This window comes from Misgurnus anguillicaudatus, chromosome 19 (assembly GCF_027580225.2).
Source record: "Misgurnus anguillicaudatus chromosome 19, ASM2758022v2, whole genome shotgun sequence".
NCBI classification, from domain to species: domain Eukaryota; kingdom Metazoa; phylum Chordata; class Actinopteri; order Cypriniformes; family Cobitidae; genus Misgurnus; species Misgurnus anguillicaudatus.
Genome location: NC_073355.2, coordinates 51067710 through 51085141, shown reverse-complemented (window position 1 = coordinate 51085141; position 17432 = coordinate 51067710). Strand labels below are relative to the sequence as shown.

The 17432-nt window shown below is 36.4% G+C and overlaps 2 protein-coding genes and 1 pseudogene across 2 annotated transcripts in view; all 3 read right to left on the bottom strand.

The window, feature by feature from the left end:
- The window catches only part of LOC129422909 (uncharacterized), a 176439-nt gene that overhangs the window by 50492 nt on the left and 108515 nt on the right, over positions 1 to 17432 (bottom strand). The gene's annotated exons all lie outside the window — the stretch shown is intronic.
- The window catches only part of LOC129422394 (uncharacterized), a 75300-nt pseudogene that overhangs the window by 10036 nt on the left and 47832 nt on the right, over positions 1 to 17432 (bottom strand).
- LOC141350771 (uncharacterized) lies at positions 1776 to 6054 on the bottom strand. Its single transcript, XM_073856551.1, has one exon. The coding sequence runs from the start codon at positions 6006 to 6008 to the stop codon at positions 4503 to 4505; it is 1506 nt and encodes a 501-aa protein (XP_073712652.1). The 5' UTR covers positions 6009 to 6054; the 3' UTR covers positions 1776 to 4502.

The window sequence follows — 17432 nt, the reverse complement described above, 5'->3', positions numbered from 1 at the left end:
TCAAAAGGGGGGGGGGTGACGAAATTTACAGTCAAGTTCCCGGATGTAGTCCGTATGCAGCGAATGGTGAGGGGGGCTTTAAATGCAGATACAAGCCATAACTTTGTTTTGTTAGGTACATTTATAATTATCAATGACACTACTACAATAACTGGTACCGCCCAGCAAACACAGAACGTTCCCCTAACGTTATTTTTGGGGGTTTATTTTTTTTGGGGAACCAAATAATAACGTTCTGGAAACGTTCTTTTTAGGTTTTATTTTTTGCAACCATAAAATAACGTTCCCATAACGTTGCAGGGTGGTTATTTTTAAATAACCTAAAAAAACTTATACAGAACGTTATTTTTTTGGGTATTTTTTGGAACCATAAAATAACGTTCCCACTGGTACCGCCCAGCAAACACAGAACGTTCCCCTAACGTTATTTTTTGGGGTTTATTTTTTTTGGGAACCAAATAATAACGTTCTGGAAACGTTCTTTTTAGGTTTTTTTTTTGCAACTATAAAATAACGTTCCCATAACGTTGCAGGGTGGTTATAACCTAAATAACCTAAAAATAACTTATACAGAACATTATTTTTTGGTTATTTTTTGAAACCATAAAATAACGTTCCCATAACGTTGCAGGGTGGTTATAACCTAAATAACCTAAAAATAACTTATACAGAACGTTATTTTTGGGGTATTTTTTTGGAACCATAAAATAACGTTCCCATAACTTGCAGGGTGGTTATAACCTAAATAACCTAAAAATAACTTATACAGAACGTTATTTTTTGGGTATTTTTTTGGAACCATAAAATAACGTTCCCATAACGTTGCAGGGTGGTTATAACCTAAATAACCTAAAAATAACTTATACAGAACGTTATTTTTGGGGTATTTTTTTGGAACCATAAAATAACGTTCCCATAACTTGCAGGGTGGTTATAACCTAAATAACCTAAAAATAACTTATACAGAACGTTCTCTAATGGTTATTTTTGGGGGTTTTTGTAACCATAAAATAATGTTCCCATAACATTGCAGGGTGGTTATTTTTAAAATGACCTAAAAATAACGTATACAGAACGTTCTCTAATGGTTATTTTGGGTTTTTTTTGTAACCATAAAATAACGTTCCCATAACGTTGCAGTGTGGTTATTTTTAAAATAACCTAAAAATAAATTATGCCTAACGTTTTCTAATGGCTATTTTTTGGTTATGTTTTTTTTTTAGGAAATTAAGTGAAATCATAATTAAACCCATTATTCCTTAAGTGTGCATGTCTGGTATTCGCGTGCTCCTCTGCATAATTTAAAAAATAACGGTCGTTAACGGTTTTCTTTCCTCAGAAACATACATTATATTAGCGTATATTTTTTCTCTTTCTTGATTAAGTAACTTAAATATGTGAAAAAATGTATGAGTGATTTCCAATTGATTTGAGGAGAATATGATGTTAGAAACTTTTTATTGTCGAATAAACGGATAGCCGCCTAACTGTGGTAAGATATTTTTACCTAAAGTGAATGAATGTTTATTTATTTGTCATTTCGTTTTTACTTCAGAGTCTAACATTATTTTAGTGATTTCTTTTTCCTTTCTTTATTGGTAACTTTAATATGTGAAAACGAAAATATATTTTAATGATTTCCATTAAGAGAATATGATATTAGAAGCTTTTGATTGTTGTAAAAACTGAGAGCAATTCGGCTAACGTTAAACTGATCTGTTAACCTAAAGTGAATTAAATGTTTATTTATTTGTCAATAAGTTTTACCTCAGTCTAACATTTATTCTAGCGTTTTCTATTTTCTTTCTTGATTTAGTAACTTATATGTGAGAATTAATATATATTTTAGTGATTCCCGTCTATATTAAGAGAGGATGTTTTTGATTATTGTAATAAGAGGCGGCTAACTGCTGTGGTAAGATTTTTTAATCCAAAGTAAATTAACTGTTTATTCATTTTCATCAAATATCTGTTATAAGTTATCTTTATTGTGTTGAAGTCACTAGTTATTTATATATTTGATAAAATAGAATGCTATCTAAATACAATGTGTGATGTGTTGAGGTATATTTATTTAAAATAACCTGTGTTATAATACATTCATATAATGTTTCAATAGACATTTTTCAGTAATAAATAATTTAATTGTTATAAATGTTGTTATTTATATAATGGTTTACTCCTTTTTATATGGAAATGTGTTTTACTTATTTTGGAAAGATATGATAGATAAACACAACATGGAATGTACCAATAGACGTGCCATACTATCACTGCAGCTGGAGTCTTGAGCCCTGCGCGCTCTTTCAGTGCGTGCACGGAGCCGCGGCAACGCGCACCGTCCTGTAGATCATTAAACTGTTTTTGTTCCATGTCAACTGTGCATACTCCCAGCTAAAATGTTTGGTTCCCAAAACGTTCCCCTAACGTTAGAATAACGTTCCCCTAACATTAGTTTTTTAAGGTTTGTTTTTGGTTCGCAAGGAAAGTTTTGTTTACGGAAATAGAACGTTATTTTTAGGTTATTTTAACGTTCTCCTAACGTTATAATAACGTTAGTTTTAGGTTAGTTTAACGTTTTTCTAACGTTTTCCTAATGTTATTCTAACATAAAACTAACCTAAAAATAACGTTCTATTTCTGTAAAGAAAACTTTCCTGGCTAACCAAAAACAAACCTAAATAACGTTATGTGAACCAAAAACTAACGTTAGGGTAACGTTTTTAGAACCAAAAACTAACTAACTAAATAGTTGGCTGGGCGAGCCCTAGTCACCCCTTGGAAAAAAGAAAACAATCCGTGATCAAGGTGTTGTAATTCATCCCCTCAGTTTATAAACCGTACGCACGAGTTAACAATCCGTGCTCTCAGATTTGTAATTAAACCGTATATAACAAAATATATAAAATGCAAAAACCTTGCTTGTTTTTGTATAAAAAAAAAATGAATATGTGGTTCAGGCAACACGTACTCTGATTAATGCATTTATTAGAAAATGAAATATGATATTAAACACAACCATTCATTTAAAAGTACAAAACTTTTGTACAACATGAAGTAAACACAAATAAAAAAGGTTGAAGTACAAAGGCAGTAATTCATTGTTAAGGTTCTATAGAAAATATATATGATTTAAGTTATTAAACTTTACTTTAACCTTAGTTAAAACGATGATAACAAATAACAGACTCCAAATGAATAATAAAGAGAGGTAAATTGATGAGACCAAAAAATGCCAGTTAGATATATCCAGAGGGAATATTTCATGTTTGACCATCAGAGACTGAAGCGCAGAGCAGCTACACTGAGATTTTCAGGCAAATTTCAGAAGGACTTGCCAAGAGATAAATCTGCCCTCGGCGGTGTACACAACACTGACCACCTGCTGATCAGCTTGAACTCACATATCCGAAATCATCAGAGAAAATGTTAATATAGGCGCTATCTTTACTAACTGACCACAAATTTAAAGTTTATTCATCTATATTCTCAAATAAACGGCTACATTTTATGAAAGAGTAATATTTCGTATATTGTGCCGGTTTTAAGCTCCACTGCCGTTGGCGTGAAATGCATTCTGAGAAACTTGGCTGTCGTAATTCCACACAAGTCACCTTCTGATGCATCCTCGATAAAATGAGTGGATCAAGAACACATCCTGAGATGTTATGTGAACTTGGCTTGATTGAACTTGGAATTGGAGCAGTACTGGGCCATGACTGATTACGTGTCCCAAGTCCACAAGAACACAAGTACAGACAAGAACGCACATTGGCCTTGTCCCAAATGGCGCACTTCTTGTGGACTTTCGGTGTCGTCTGCGGCCGGCGCATGTTTTCAATTGTTTCCAATGAAAGCTCGGCCGTTTTCAAATAAGCCAGCAGCTAGCGTTTTTCTTCCACGCTGAAAACCGCCACCCGGTGGTTTTTCAGCGCTCAGCGTTGAGAAATATACAACTTTGGATGAAAAGCTCCGCTCGTCAATGTCAATTCTCACGCGTCTGTCTAATCACAGTGGAGGAGGGGTGGGACAAGTATTACAGCAACCAACCGTCTCACAGCTGACGTATCAGAGCTATCAAACTGCTCAGCTGAAGAAAGCTGGCACTCAGCTGAAAAACAGCTGGCATTCAGGCAACGTTTTCCAGGTGTTTTCAGTCGCGTTTAAAAGTTTTGGTGTGCACAACCCCTTAGACTTCAAGCAGGTGAACTTCAGTTTTAATTGCATTTGCATTATGAGTGTTTTAGCATTTTAATTTGGAATTGAAATAAACCACCATTTATAAACTTATAGTAAGAACAGTAATGCTTTAAAAACTTTTACATGGGTAAAATAAATGAGAAAACACTTTCTCTTTCTGATGACATGTATATACAAAATTCTTGTGGTAGAAAGTAATGAATGTTCAGCTAGCAATGTTAGTCGTTTTATGCATGCATGTACTTAATTCTATGTAGTTTTTTGTAAATGTAATATATATCAGTTTTGTTATTTAAAAACAGTTATTTAGTGCCTTTCTCTCCTTTGTGAGTTTTCATGTGTGCTATAAGGTTACATTTAATTCTGAAACATTTTTTACACTCATGGCATGTGAACGGTTTCTCTCCAGTGTGAATCCTTGTGTGTATCTTAAGGTTACCTGCAGTTGTAAAACTCTTTCCACACTGTTGACATGTGTAAGGTTTTTCTCCAGTGTGAGACCTCATGTGTATCTTAAGGTTACATGCAGCTGTAAAACTCTTTTCACAGTGATGGCATGCGTGTCTTTTCTTTTCAGTGTGAACTCTCATGTGTGCTTTAAGGTTAACTTTTATGCTGAAACTCTTTCCACACAGATGACAAGTGTAAGGTTTCTCTCCAGTATGAACTCTAATGTGTATCTTAAGTTGACTTTTATCTGGGAAACTCTTGTCACAATGCTGGCATGCATATAACATTTCCCCCCTGTGAGCTTTCTTGTGCCGGCTAAGGCCTGAATTAAAGGTAAAACTCTTTCCACACTGTTGACATCTGAAAGGTTTCTCTCCAGTGTGAAGTCTAATGTGAGTCTCAAGTCTACGTTCATCACTGAAACTCTTTTCACAATGATGGCATGGGTGTCTTTTCTTTTCAGTGTGAATCCTCATGTGTGCTTTAAGGTTAACTTTTATGCTGAAACTCTTTCCACACTGAAGACAAGTGTAAGGTTTCTCTCCAGTATGAACTCTAATGTGTATCTTAAGGTTACTTTTATCTCGGAAACTCTTTTCACAATGCTGGCACGGATGTGACTTTCCCCCCCTGTGAGCTTTTTTGTGCCGGCTAAAGCCTGATTGAAAGGTAAAACTCTTTCCACACTGTTTACATCTGAAAGGTTTCTCTCCAGTGTGAAGTCTAATGTGAGTCTCAAGTCCACGTTTATCACTGAAACTCTTTCCACACTGAAGACACACGTGAGGTTTCTCTCCTTTGTGAAATCTCATGTGTGTTATAAGGCTATATTTAATTCTGAAACTCTTTTCACACTCATGACATGTAAATGGTTTTTCTCCAGTGTGAATCCTTGTGTGTATCTTAAGATTTCCTTCAACAGAGAAACTCTTTCCACATTGTTGACAACTGTAAGGTTTTTCTCCAGTGTGAGACCTCATGTGTATCTTAAGGTTACCTGAAGCTGTAAAACTCTTTTCACATAGTTGACACGTGTAAGGTTTCTCTCCAGTGTGAATCCTCATGTGTGTTTTAAGGTTATCTTTTGTTCTAAAACTCTTTCCACACTGTTGACATGTGAAAGGTTTCTCTTCACTATGAGTTCTCTTGTGATCTGCAGGACGTTCATCTTCTATGAAACTATTTTCACACTTTATGTCTTCTGTCTTCAGAGTTTCTTTCTGTGAAACATTATGGTTAATTTTTACAATCTGATGTTTTTCATCCACTTCGGCTTGGCTCTCCTCTTTCACTTCTATCATATCTAAAATGAAGACAGTAAAGAGTTCATATTGATAAACCAGAATGACAAAACACATTTGAGATTGTCATGTATTCATGTTATTTTTAATGTGAAGTACATTATGTCATTTCTATTGTCAATTTCTGCTCTTGTAGTTTAACTTTTGTGCTGTGTTCAAAACCCTATAACACTACTTGTGGTGTTTCCAATATTGGATTCTATCTTTTTGTCAACTTGTTTTTATTTTTTAATTAATTAATCATAGGCCTTAATAATTTTAGCTTACACTGCAAAAAATGACTTTCTCACTTAGTATGTACAATGGCCTTATGTAAACATATCACCAGAATGATTGACAAATAGGAGGACCAATAGTCTTGATTATCCACCCGGAAAAAAAAAATCCTCCGCTATACCTTTAACTAGGACGTAAGCTTTAAAGCAACACTATGTAGTTTTTTGACCTTTAAATAATGTCTCTAAAATTATTTCAGTGATAGAACAACTTTTAACTGGACAAATTGTACTGTTGCTGCAACCTGAGCAGCCTCCTAGCTGCTACAAGCGCACTCTGAAAGTGGCGGTGGAGGGTAGGAAACACAGCCCTGCCCCTCCCCCTGCCTGCAGAAGAGTGTCTGATACCAGGCACTGTTGCGCTTTTCAACCCCATGGGGGAGCTGTAAGTCATTTTTACATGGAAACTACATAGTGTTGCTTTAAATTGCTTTCTGCACACTATGGCACAGAGTCATTATCAAATCTCAGTGGTTAAACCAAAATGACATTAACTTTGTGTGAACTCATGTAAATGATGCATGCATCTAATGCATTTACTGAAACGTATGCACATGAATGACAATAGTCTATTTCATGTGCCTTGTTAATGGGTGCTTTGCATTTAAAACAGACAGTGCTTGTTTAGACATCTTTTGGGGCAAACAATGTGCATCTCTTTTTTTCTCTCTTCTGTCTGAGACATTTGAAGACCCTGATTATAAACTATTTTCTGTAGGCCGGTCATTTATGATGAGAAACACCTCAAGTAAACAAGGTAGGGAGTCTTTGTGAACAAAGTCAATAAATTTCAGTCTGATGCAGTAACATTAACTACTATTTTTGGGTAAAAGAAAATTCTCTATAATGACGTGAACACAACATGAGGTTTAACTGTAGTAGAGCATTACATGGAGATCACAGTCATTCAATCCACTGAAGGTTGCTTTGGATAAAACTCTTTACCTGATGTTTCAATCTAATTCTACTGAATCTGTTATAGATGCAGCAAGTTATCATCTCGTGGATTTTGGTTTGTTTTCCCCTCATGTTTCTCAATGTTTTTATGATTATTCCTCAACCATCAATAATAAAGATTTAAAAATAGACACCAACCTATTTGTTCCTCAGTATCTTCATCCTTTATTCTGCATGGTTGTGGATCTGTCATCTTCTCAAGCTCCTCTTTCACCAGCATCAATATTATGTCATGAAGATTTCAGTTGTCACACATGGAGTGATTTCTCTGTGTGTTTGACTCCAGCATTTATTGGTGGATTGTTGTAGGAGGAGCTTCACTGAAGGTCTCAATCACTTTCACTCTATGGGTGTGAACTAGAGATAAGAGGCATTAAAAAATTTAATGTCAGTAATAGTCCAGGCAAAATAGCGTTTTACGACAGACTAATTGTAAAAGAATTTTTTTCAGCCTGGATCATTTCTATGAGGTGTCCAGAACAACATACTAAAAGTCCTAAGAAATCCTAGTTGAGGAAATATGTAAATTTTTCATCAATCCGAAATGTGTGCCAATTAGGCCAGACTACAATACACCCCAATGGGGCTATTTTTTTCCTTTACTCCTATCAAAATGAAACTTTACACAATGAAAGTACCCATGAAAAGTAATTTTTTTTGTATTGCAGGTTGTTTTGAAAATTAAATTTAATATGCAAATGAGCTATACACTAATCGAATATGCCCAAAATACACCCAAAAGTAACTTTTTGGTATTACAGGTTTCTTTTAAAATGAATTTGAATATTCACATGAGCTTTACACTTATTTAATATGTCCTAATTTGCATAGACAGAAACTCCATTCATATGTATGATAAATATATCGGCCCAATGTTCATCCAATCATCCTGCTGCTTTTAGACAGGCCTCTACCTAACCTACATTTTTTTTCAATTCAATTTTATTTATATAGCGCTTTTCACAATTTGGTACCTTTTAGACCTATGCGTATGTGTTTAGTCATAGCAGTGATTAACAATCCCTACTGAAAAATTTAGCTAAGACCAGCATAAGCTGGTAGCTGTTTTTTGCTGATTTAAGGTGGCAATAGCTGGTTTAAGCTGGTCCTCCCAGCCTGGCAAAAAGTAACCTGGTGTTGGTTCGTTACGCTGCTTGGCTGATCAGTCATTATTGGCATTAATCTCCCATCCAAAACATGGCACCCCCAAGGTTTTGGGTCCATAGGTTCACTTCCCCCTTTCCAATTCATCATTTGGTAAAAGACCTGAAGACTATGGAACTTTGCAGCTGCTGACGTTGGAGGGAGAGATTGAGCTTTCACTGGAGATGAGTTCTGAGTTCCTTTAATAAAGAATCGCCTGTATCTTAGCATGTCCAGTGATTCATCCTTTTGCCCCCATACAGTGATACTAGAGCTTTTTCACCTGCAATGATGATGCCTTTTCCCACATTTTCCTGTGACTGGCTAAACACCTTAAAGGGCCATTTCACCTATAGTAACATTAATCTTTATGGAAAGTGAGTCATATTTGTAGTCAAAATGTAACATAAATGTAGAATTTTGTGCCTATTTGACAGAGAAAAGACAAAATGTGACTTTAGAGCACATTTGTATGAAAAACTACAACTGCCACTATGCACCACAATGCACAGCTCTGCAAGCCACTCCCATTACTCGGAACACGGCTCAGACATGCTATTATGTACATAAATGCCACGTTAGTAAAACAAAGAAAATAGCCACCACCACTGTGTCTGACTGACACCAATCATGATTTACTTTTAAACGTGATGTTACATTGTGGTACACACAATAACACTCTGGCCTGGTGTGTAGCAAAGTCTTATTCAAACAGTAACGTGCGGTTTCAGATCCGCAGTACAAATGTCTTTCCAAGTACTTAAAAAAAGTGTATGCAATTTAAATGTTTATTTAGTTTTACCAATTTTCTTTTTGTCTCTCGTTTACTGTAATTACATTTGTGTTATTATTGGCCTCACTGCTCTCACAATATAGACATATAAAACACCGCTCAGATATGCTATTGTGTACATAAATGCCACGTTAGTATAACAACGAAAATATAAACACTCACTTTAGTCAGACGTCCGTTTGTCCCTGCATCCTCCACACAAACGCGTCCCCTGCACAATATCTCCACAGACGCGCTGCCTCAGCTCTTGGAGCTTGTGCTCATAAACCGAAACACGTCTTTGAAATAAGCACGCGACCAGAAACATTCACAAAACAAAACGATCCTTATCTGATCCAGAAATGTTAAACCGAAAGCAAACGGCGCGAGTCCGTCCAAGCTTATATACTCCGCAGCGCGTCTGCTCGTAAACCGAAACATGTCCGTGAAATAAACGTTCCAAACGCGCGCAAACTTCCTCTCTTGCATAGAAACCTTCACCAAACAAACGTCCATATCCTTATCTGATGCAGAAATGTTATAAAGAAGCCACACAGCGAGAGAACAGGCAAGCTTCTCTACGCAGCAGAGGCCGATGGTTGCTGCTTCTTCACCGGGCTCCTCTACCCAGCCGACGCCCAGGCTCCGGCCTACTCCTCGGGCTTCTGTTCCTACATCTGCCTCAGCTCTTTGCAGTATTGTGGCTCATAAAGGTGCAATGAACAGCGGATTAGAGCATCACGCTTGTAAAATCACCCTCTTCCATGTAATATTGATTAACTTCCACTGTTATTGTAACATGAATTCTGGCTCGCTCCACAACTTCTGTTTAGCTTAGCTTAGCATAAAGATGGCGGCTGGTCGTTTTTTTTCGGTCTGTGTTCGTATATTTTCGTAAGTCCCACCCACTTATCTGTAATTGGTCTGAAGCGTGAGTGGGTCCCACCCATAGCCCCCACCTTGGAAAAATGAGGAATGAGTGTCTGTAGTCTTTCACACTCAATAGAGATACAGGATTTCCTTCTTTCAATGACGCAAAATGACGATTTTTACATCATTGAAAGAAGGAAGTGCCTCACTGAAATCAGTATTTCTCCCCTCTCAGGGGAAACTGAGGGAATGGTGCACGACCATTCAAAAACATGACTGGGGTTCTAACGGTACAAAGCTTAATGCAAATGGGTGAAGTTTCCCTTTAACTTGTTTGAGAAAGCCAGTGTCATTCTTTACTTTTTTCAATGCCATCCCTTTCCTATGCAAAATAGACGAGATGTAGAATTAAAGCCTCAAAATGATTAGGGTTGGATTGTTTGAAGAGCTCGATGTGTCATCTTGAATGGAAAAAGTCTGAAATCATTTAGTTGCTTTTAAATAAATATCTATAATACGGTAGTGTTTTCGTTCCCTGATTAAAATGTAAGTATGGAAAACAATCAATTACACATTCTTAATAAAAATGTCATTTCAATTCTGAAACATAAGAGGATTTTATATAAATTGTTTCAGCACTGACCCATAATAGTGCCCCAACAAAATAAATGGCCAATTGCACTGCATTGTAATGAATGTATTTTGCAATGCAATTTTTTTTACCCATATCAATGCTGCAAGGAAACCTCAGGTACATTTATGCTGTTATACTAGTGTGACCTTAAGAAAAAAAGGTATCAGTCTTTCTTGTGTTTTGTTAATGATTTACTGTGTTGATCTATTTTCTAACTTAACATGCATTTAAATTGTACAGATTTTGCTAGTCCTGCAATTCAGGTTGCTTTAGTGAGGCAATTTTATCAGATGAATATAACCCAGAGGGAAAGAACCAAGTAAAGAACAAACCAGGAAATGATATGGGGGTGCCCGAACCAAAAGCCACAGAGAAGGGGTCGAGGATCCAGGCTGGATAAAAAACATAAAAAAATTAAAAAACAAAAACACACACAAAAAACACAACCCTCCCCTTCTGTTCAGGCTTGTGTTCCTCCGTGACCCTGAAGATAATACCGGCGGGGGTTAAACAGCTGGCAGGAACTACTAAGCCAGGCAGTTTTCAGGTTAGAGGCCAGTTTGAAAGCAGCAGGATGATTGGATGAACATTGGGCCGATATATTTATCATACATATGAATTATGTTTCTGCCTATGCAAATTAGGACATATTAAATAAGTGTAAAGCTCATGTGGATATTCAAATTCATTTCAAAAGAAACTTGTAATACCAAAAAGTTACTTTTGGGTGTATTTTGGGCATATTCGATTAGTGTATAGCTCATTTGCATATTAAATTTAATTTTCAAAGCAACTTGTAATACAAAAAAAATTACTTTTCATGGGTACTTCAACTGTGTAAAGTTTCATTTTGATAGGAGTAAAGGAAAAAAATAGCCCCATTGGGGTGTATTGTAGTCTGGCCTTATTGGCACACATTTCGGATTGATGAGAAATTAACATATTTCCTCAACTAGGATTTCTAAGGACTTTTAGTATGTTGTTCTGGACACCTCATAGAAATGATCTAGGCTGAAAAAAATTCTTTTACAATTACTTCTATTTTTTGCTCCAAAATGGGTTAGTTTGCCTGGACTATAAAACATTCATTTACATTAAGATGTTTATAAGGAGAGTCAACAAAGGTGAACTGTTCATTACTGGAAAAGGCTACTTAGTAAATGTTGGGATGTAATCTAAGTCTAGTGGTAATATAAATTCGTTTTTGTGTGAAATATAAACAGCTCACAGTACAAATGAAGAGTTTCGTTGCAAAACGAGATAACCACCATTTTTAATTGTTCAGAAATCTAGTTTTTTGGTTGTGCATTGCAATTATTTTTAATTTGCACTGCAGTTGGTATGTTTTGATTTAAACCTTCATAACTTAAAAAATACAGCTAAGTAGCACCATAAAACAAAATAATATCATCGGAACCTAAAAGGAAGGTTCTATTTATGTTTATACAACAGTTCTTTCTGGTTCTCGAATCTGATTGGTTAAGAGCCATACGATATTGTGCTGATAACGGCACTGTAACCGCTTCACCTTTCGTATTATTCCGCCACCTAGTGAATGGAGGTCCTAAACAGGCTCATCTCTGAATGGAAAAACACAGACGCGCTGTTTGAATCACTCTCTGTGTGTCTCATTAGTTTACTAGCTCATAAATCAGTCTGTGAATCCCCAATCAGAAGTTATTATTCCGTCAAAGATCAGCGCTTTTGTATGTTACGTTAAAGTTAATGGGAGAAATGTCTTGTCACATCGTGTGGACGATTAACACTTGGAAAGAGGAATATAAACACTCGTTTTTTTCTGGAGCTATATCTTTTATCAGAACGCGAAAACACCATGAAACAGCAGGTAAGCACCGCAGCTTTTAAATGTGGACATTGATCATTTACTTTATCGTGACGTGACTATTAAAACATGTTATGAGATATCGCCACTGGTATATTTATAAGCAGCATGCAAAAACATCTCTCTAACACTTATAAAAAACCGTTTTGTATAGTACTGACAAGAACAAAGTTTAATACTTATAATCGAGTGCTCGTATCACGTTAAGAATAAATGAGAAAGCAATAGTAACGTTATACAAGTAGTTTTATTAACTTTTACCTCGCGCCAAAACAATAACAACACAAAAGACACTAAATATGAATAAAAAAACAAGTAATAGTTTGATCATGACACCAAATACTGATGATTTGATCTCATTTTGACGATCATAAACAAACAAGGCCAACATGAAAGCCAGGGTATCTCTTTCAGAGATGTAGCCCAGAGAGGGCGGTGGTCAGCGGGGCGAGTGAACACTGACGTCCGCTCATGCTTTGGTTCTCATTCGTACCGAATCTCACTAAGCAAACGTTCAAACAGGCGCTATCTTTACTAATCAACTGTAGATTTAAATATAATACATATACATTCTCGACTGAACTAATATTAAAACTACACTTTGTGACCAAGAAACGGTAATATAAAGAAACGGCTTTTCCGTCCATTGAGTTGTTATGAGCTTCAAAGCAGCCGAAAGTTTTACCTGTCATTCTGGCCGCCCTCAAATCCGTGGCGGAGGAAGTAGTTCTCAAACAAAGAGGCTTTTAAAATAACTCCGTTGTTGTTTTCTAGTTTTCGTTTTTCAAACGTGTGCCGTCGAACTGTTGTATAAAAGCAATATCGCTCTGGGAGTCGTGTGATATAGCTCTATATCATCATGGCTGTGATTGCCTCCGGCACTCGGCCTGCGGCCTCGTGCCTCTGGCCTAATCACAGCCGTGATGATATAGAGCTATATCACACTCCTACTCGAGCGATATTGCTTAATTAGAAAACTTTCCTGACTAACCAGCAATGAACATTCCCAGAAGGTTCTCCTAACCTCTACATTCTGATGCATTTGCATAAATAATCAATCAACAAACCATTTTCTCTACATTGTTTATTGTTCTTAATATATAAGAATTTGATAAACCATACATTTTATTATGAATATAAAACAAATATAAATCAAATATAAATATAAATCACATAAAAACACTTAATGATATCTCACATAAAACTTTAATAACATTTTTACACTGTTTAAGAAACATTAATTTATTTTACAAATGGTTTAAGGCATAACAGAAGTGTGATATTCAGTCCAAATTCACAGCACTAAAGCTAAAATTAGATTTACATGTTCCCCATCAAAAATACAGCATCAACCATTTCTTTATAACTTCAACAGACTGTCTATACGGGAATATTTTAAAAACAAGGTTATGCTCCCAAGCATACAAGCAACATACTGTTAGCAGTAAAGTTTTTATTTCAAATATATTCATAAATAAAAACTTTATTTATTTCCCTGCTTCATACATTATCAAAACAAAAGATTTATTGACTGCAATATTTTTACAGTTATGTGGATGACGGGATCAGACTAGTGTTTAATGAGGTATTTGAAGATAAGCTGAAGGAAACCCCGATTCCAATGGACCTGGCATCCCAGTTTGAGAGACCTTCAAAGGAGGACGTGATTGCATGCCATCTCATGATGATCAGTCTGATTAGAAAACTCCAAGTGTATCTGGAGAACAACACACGACAGGATGATAACCTTATAGTGTCGTCTTTGATAGCACCAGCTGACAAAGCTTTGATATGCCATTTATCTTTATAGATAGCTGTAATCTGTAAGAAGTGAATTGATCAATTTTTGAGAGAACAACACAATGTGGTTATTAAAGTATGTTTATTTGTATATTGTTTAACATTTAAATATATATTTGTAATAAATAAAAAAGCTTTTGACTGAGTACTATATTTTCTTTAAGTTACATCTTTTGGGTACTTTATTACTATAATGCTACTTTAGTGTTATTAGTTTAAAAATGTAATAAAACTTATAAACACTTACTCTAGTGTCCTGCGCATCAAAGGCCCATAGTCGGTACTATAAATCTTCTGTGTAGGCTACTATAAATTGTCTGATTATGAATCACGAAGTTAAGAGGCCCTGGAACATGTTGCATTCTCCTTAAAACCTTATAGCACTTATAAGTAAGCCGTGTTTCACAATAAAGTTTACCATACTGCCCTACAAAGGCTAAGTGCAGTAACTACTCAAACACTGAAACTGAGAAAAATGCCTTTAAAGTTTTTTACACCAGCCAGTCAAACATATTACTGCAATTTTGGCACACATGTTTCTCTGAAATGATTTACCCAACAGACTTTGTCACAAGACACAACAGATCTCACAAAGCCCATTTTAACCCTTAACTCAATTTTGACCAAATGCGTAGTTATTGCACTTTGGCTTTGTAGGGCAGCATAGTGAAATAATGTAGAACTAACAAATGAAATAGTTTCTATCATCATATTAATGAATATTTTCTATGTGCTACATTTGGTGATTCCATAGAGTTATTGATATAATTACATTTTGAATGTCTTTGCAACACATTTTTGTATTTGTTTATCATTCTGGCAGAGTAAAAGACACCTAAAGAAGTTAAATCCAATCGCGATTATTGACAGACATCTTTTATACCGTAACGGCCGTCTGAACTCTCTGGATCGAGCTCAAAGTGGTAAGGCAGTACAGACACCAGGCATAAGAAAAAAATTTGTTTGGTTCCAGTTTCCGACCGACCCTGCCAATTTATGTGTGACCCAAATTTATTTTATGAGCTTGGGGAAGAAATAATACACATTAAATAAATACACAAAAACTTTGAGGCGAACTATAATTTACCTTTTAGTACAGCACCGTTTTTGTAAAGCACGCGATGCAACGTCCTCTAGCAATGCTAAAAACAAGGCAGCTATACGGTCATTAACACAATCGTTCACACATCGTTGTCGTCACTTACAAAAGCACTGGTAACTTTTGGTGTGCATTCGAGATGCTTTTTCGTGCACAGCAACATAATCTTTTGCGCCCGCCGAAAGTTGTAACTTACAGACCAAAAAAGACGAGCTGAACAACGATATGCAAGTGGGCTTTTCTCTTCCAGAGAGGACAAACCAAGGCTCATTTTTGCGGTCAGAAAGTGAATTATAATATTTGAATTTATGGTATTATAACCAGGGCTTGACATTAACACCCGCCAAATGCGGGTAGATTTCGGCCGTGGCGGGTAAGACAGCCAATCCCACTAGCCACTTAATTTGGGTAGTCAGACTGCATTTGAAATTCAGTCTGCATCTAATTTAAATTTGCTCGAATTAAAGTCATTTTAGGATGCCAAAGTCAAGTTTAATCATATAAAATTGATTTTACCAGCAACAAAAATTTGGCCAGTGAAAATGCTGAGTGGCTAGTAACTTTGAAAAACTAGCCACTTTGGCTGGTGAGCAAAAAAGTTAATGTCAAATCCTGATTATGACAAAAGAGATCATCCGTGGAGACGTGACGCTGCGTGAGACAAACACGCAGTATAGCCAGTCACCTCAAATATATCCTCTATTCAATTTAAATACCTATCCCTTGCTGCTGCCACTGGAAAAAAAATAAAATAAAATCCCTACCGACCCATGACCTAAACTGACAACCAACCAGAACCAAACTTATTTTTTTATGCCCCATCGTTTATAGAGAAATATAACTGCTTGTTTACGTTCATTATATACAGTGGCAAGAACAGTATGCGAACCCCCAGGAACGAACTGGTCCTCCACAGCGATCCGCCACAAAATGCTATCCGATCCCCATCTACTCCACGACAACAAACAAACACGACGCGCACAAGCCCACAAGACACAAATAACTCCAGTTTCTTGTGTCTTTTTTGGAAACACCCATTAAACATTCACAGTGCTGGAGGAACATGTAAGTGAGCCCATGGACTAATTACTTTATTGAAAGCTTTTTTTGTCAGAAGCTGTCAATCTGGAGTCCAATTAATAAAATGAGTTTAAATGTATGGTTTAGTGCAACTTTGATTGATATTAAGACACACATTTTAAGATTGCTGTCCTTAAGAAGCATCAGCTCTTCTGAACCATGCTCTTATAAAGATATCTGATCAAGAGATGTTGCACTCCATAAGGCTGAAAAGGGATACAAAACAATCTCAAAATGTTTGGACCTCCATCAGTCTACACTTAGACAAATTGTCTATAAATGGAGACAGTTAAATACCGTAGCTACCCTTCCTAGAAGTGGGCGCACAGTCAAGATGACTCCTAAGACACCATGCAGAATACTCAATATAGTAAAGAAGAACCCACGAGTAACAGCTAAAGGCTTGAAGACATCATTGGAAATGGCACACATCTCTGTTCATGAGTCTACCATACGCAAGTCTTTGGACAGGCACGGTGTCTATGACAGTACACCACGGAGGAAGCCGCTGCTCTCCCGAAAAACATTGCTGTGAGCCTGAAGTTTGCAAAAAAACACCTTGGCAAACCCCAGTGCTACTGGGAAAATATTTTATGGATTGATGAAACAAAAGTTGCATTTTTTGAGAAAAACGTTATGGCGCAAAATGGGCACAGCTTTCCAGCATCAAAACATCATCCCAACAGTGAAGTATGGTGGAGGGAACATCATGATTTGGGCTTGCTTTGCTGCCTTATGGCCTGGACTTGCCATCATCAAGGGTAAAATGAATTATTAAGTTTAAAAAAATCCTACAGGATAATGTCAGGGTGGCTGTCCACCAGTTTAAGCTTAGTAGAAGTTAGTTGATGCAACAGGATAATGACCTTAAGCATTGTAGTAAATCCACTACAGACTGGCTTAAGAAAAACAAAATGCGCCATTTGGAGTGGCCTGGTCAAAGCCCAGACCTTAACCTGTGGAATGACCTCAAGAGAGCGGTTTACACGAGACATCCTTTAAATGTGT

Bases quoted from the DNA above. Each gene is read 5' to 3' on its own strand.
- LOC141350771 (XM_073856551.1), bottom strand. From the start codon at position 6,008: ATGTGTTTTGTCATTCTGGTTTATCAATATGAACTCTTTACTGTCTTC.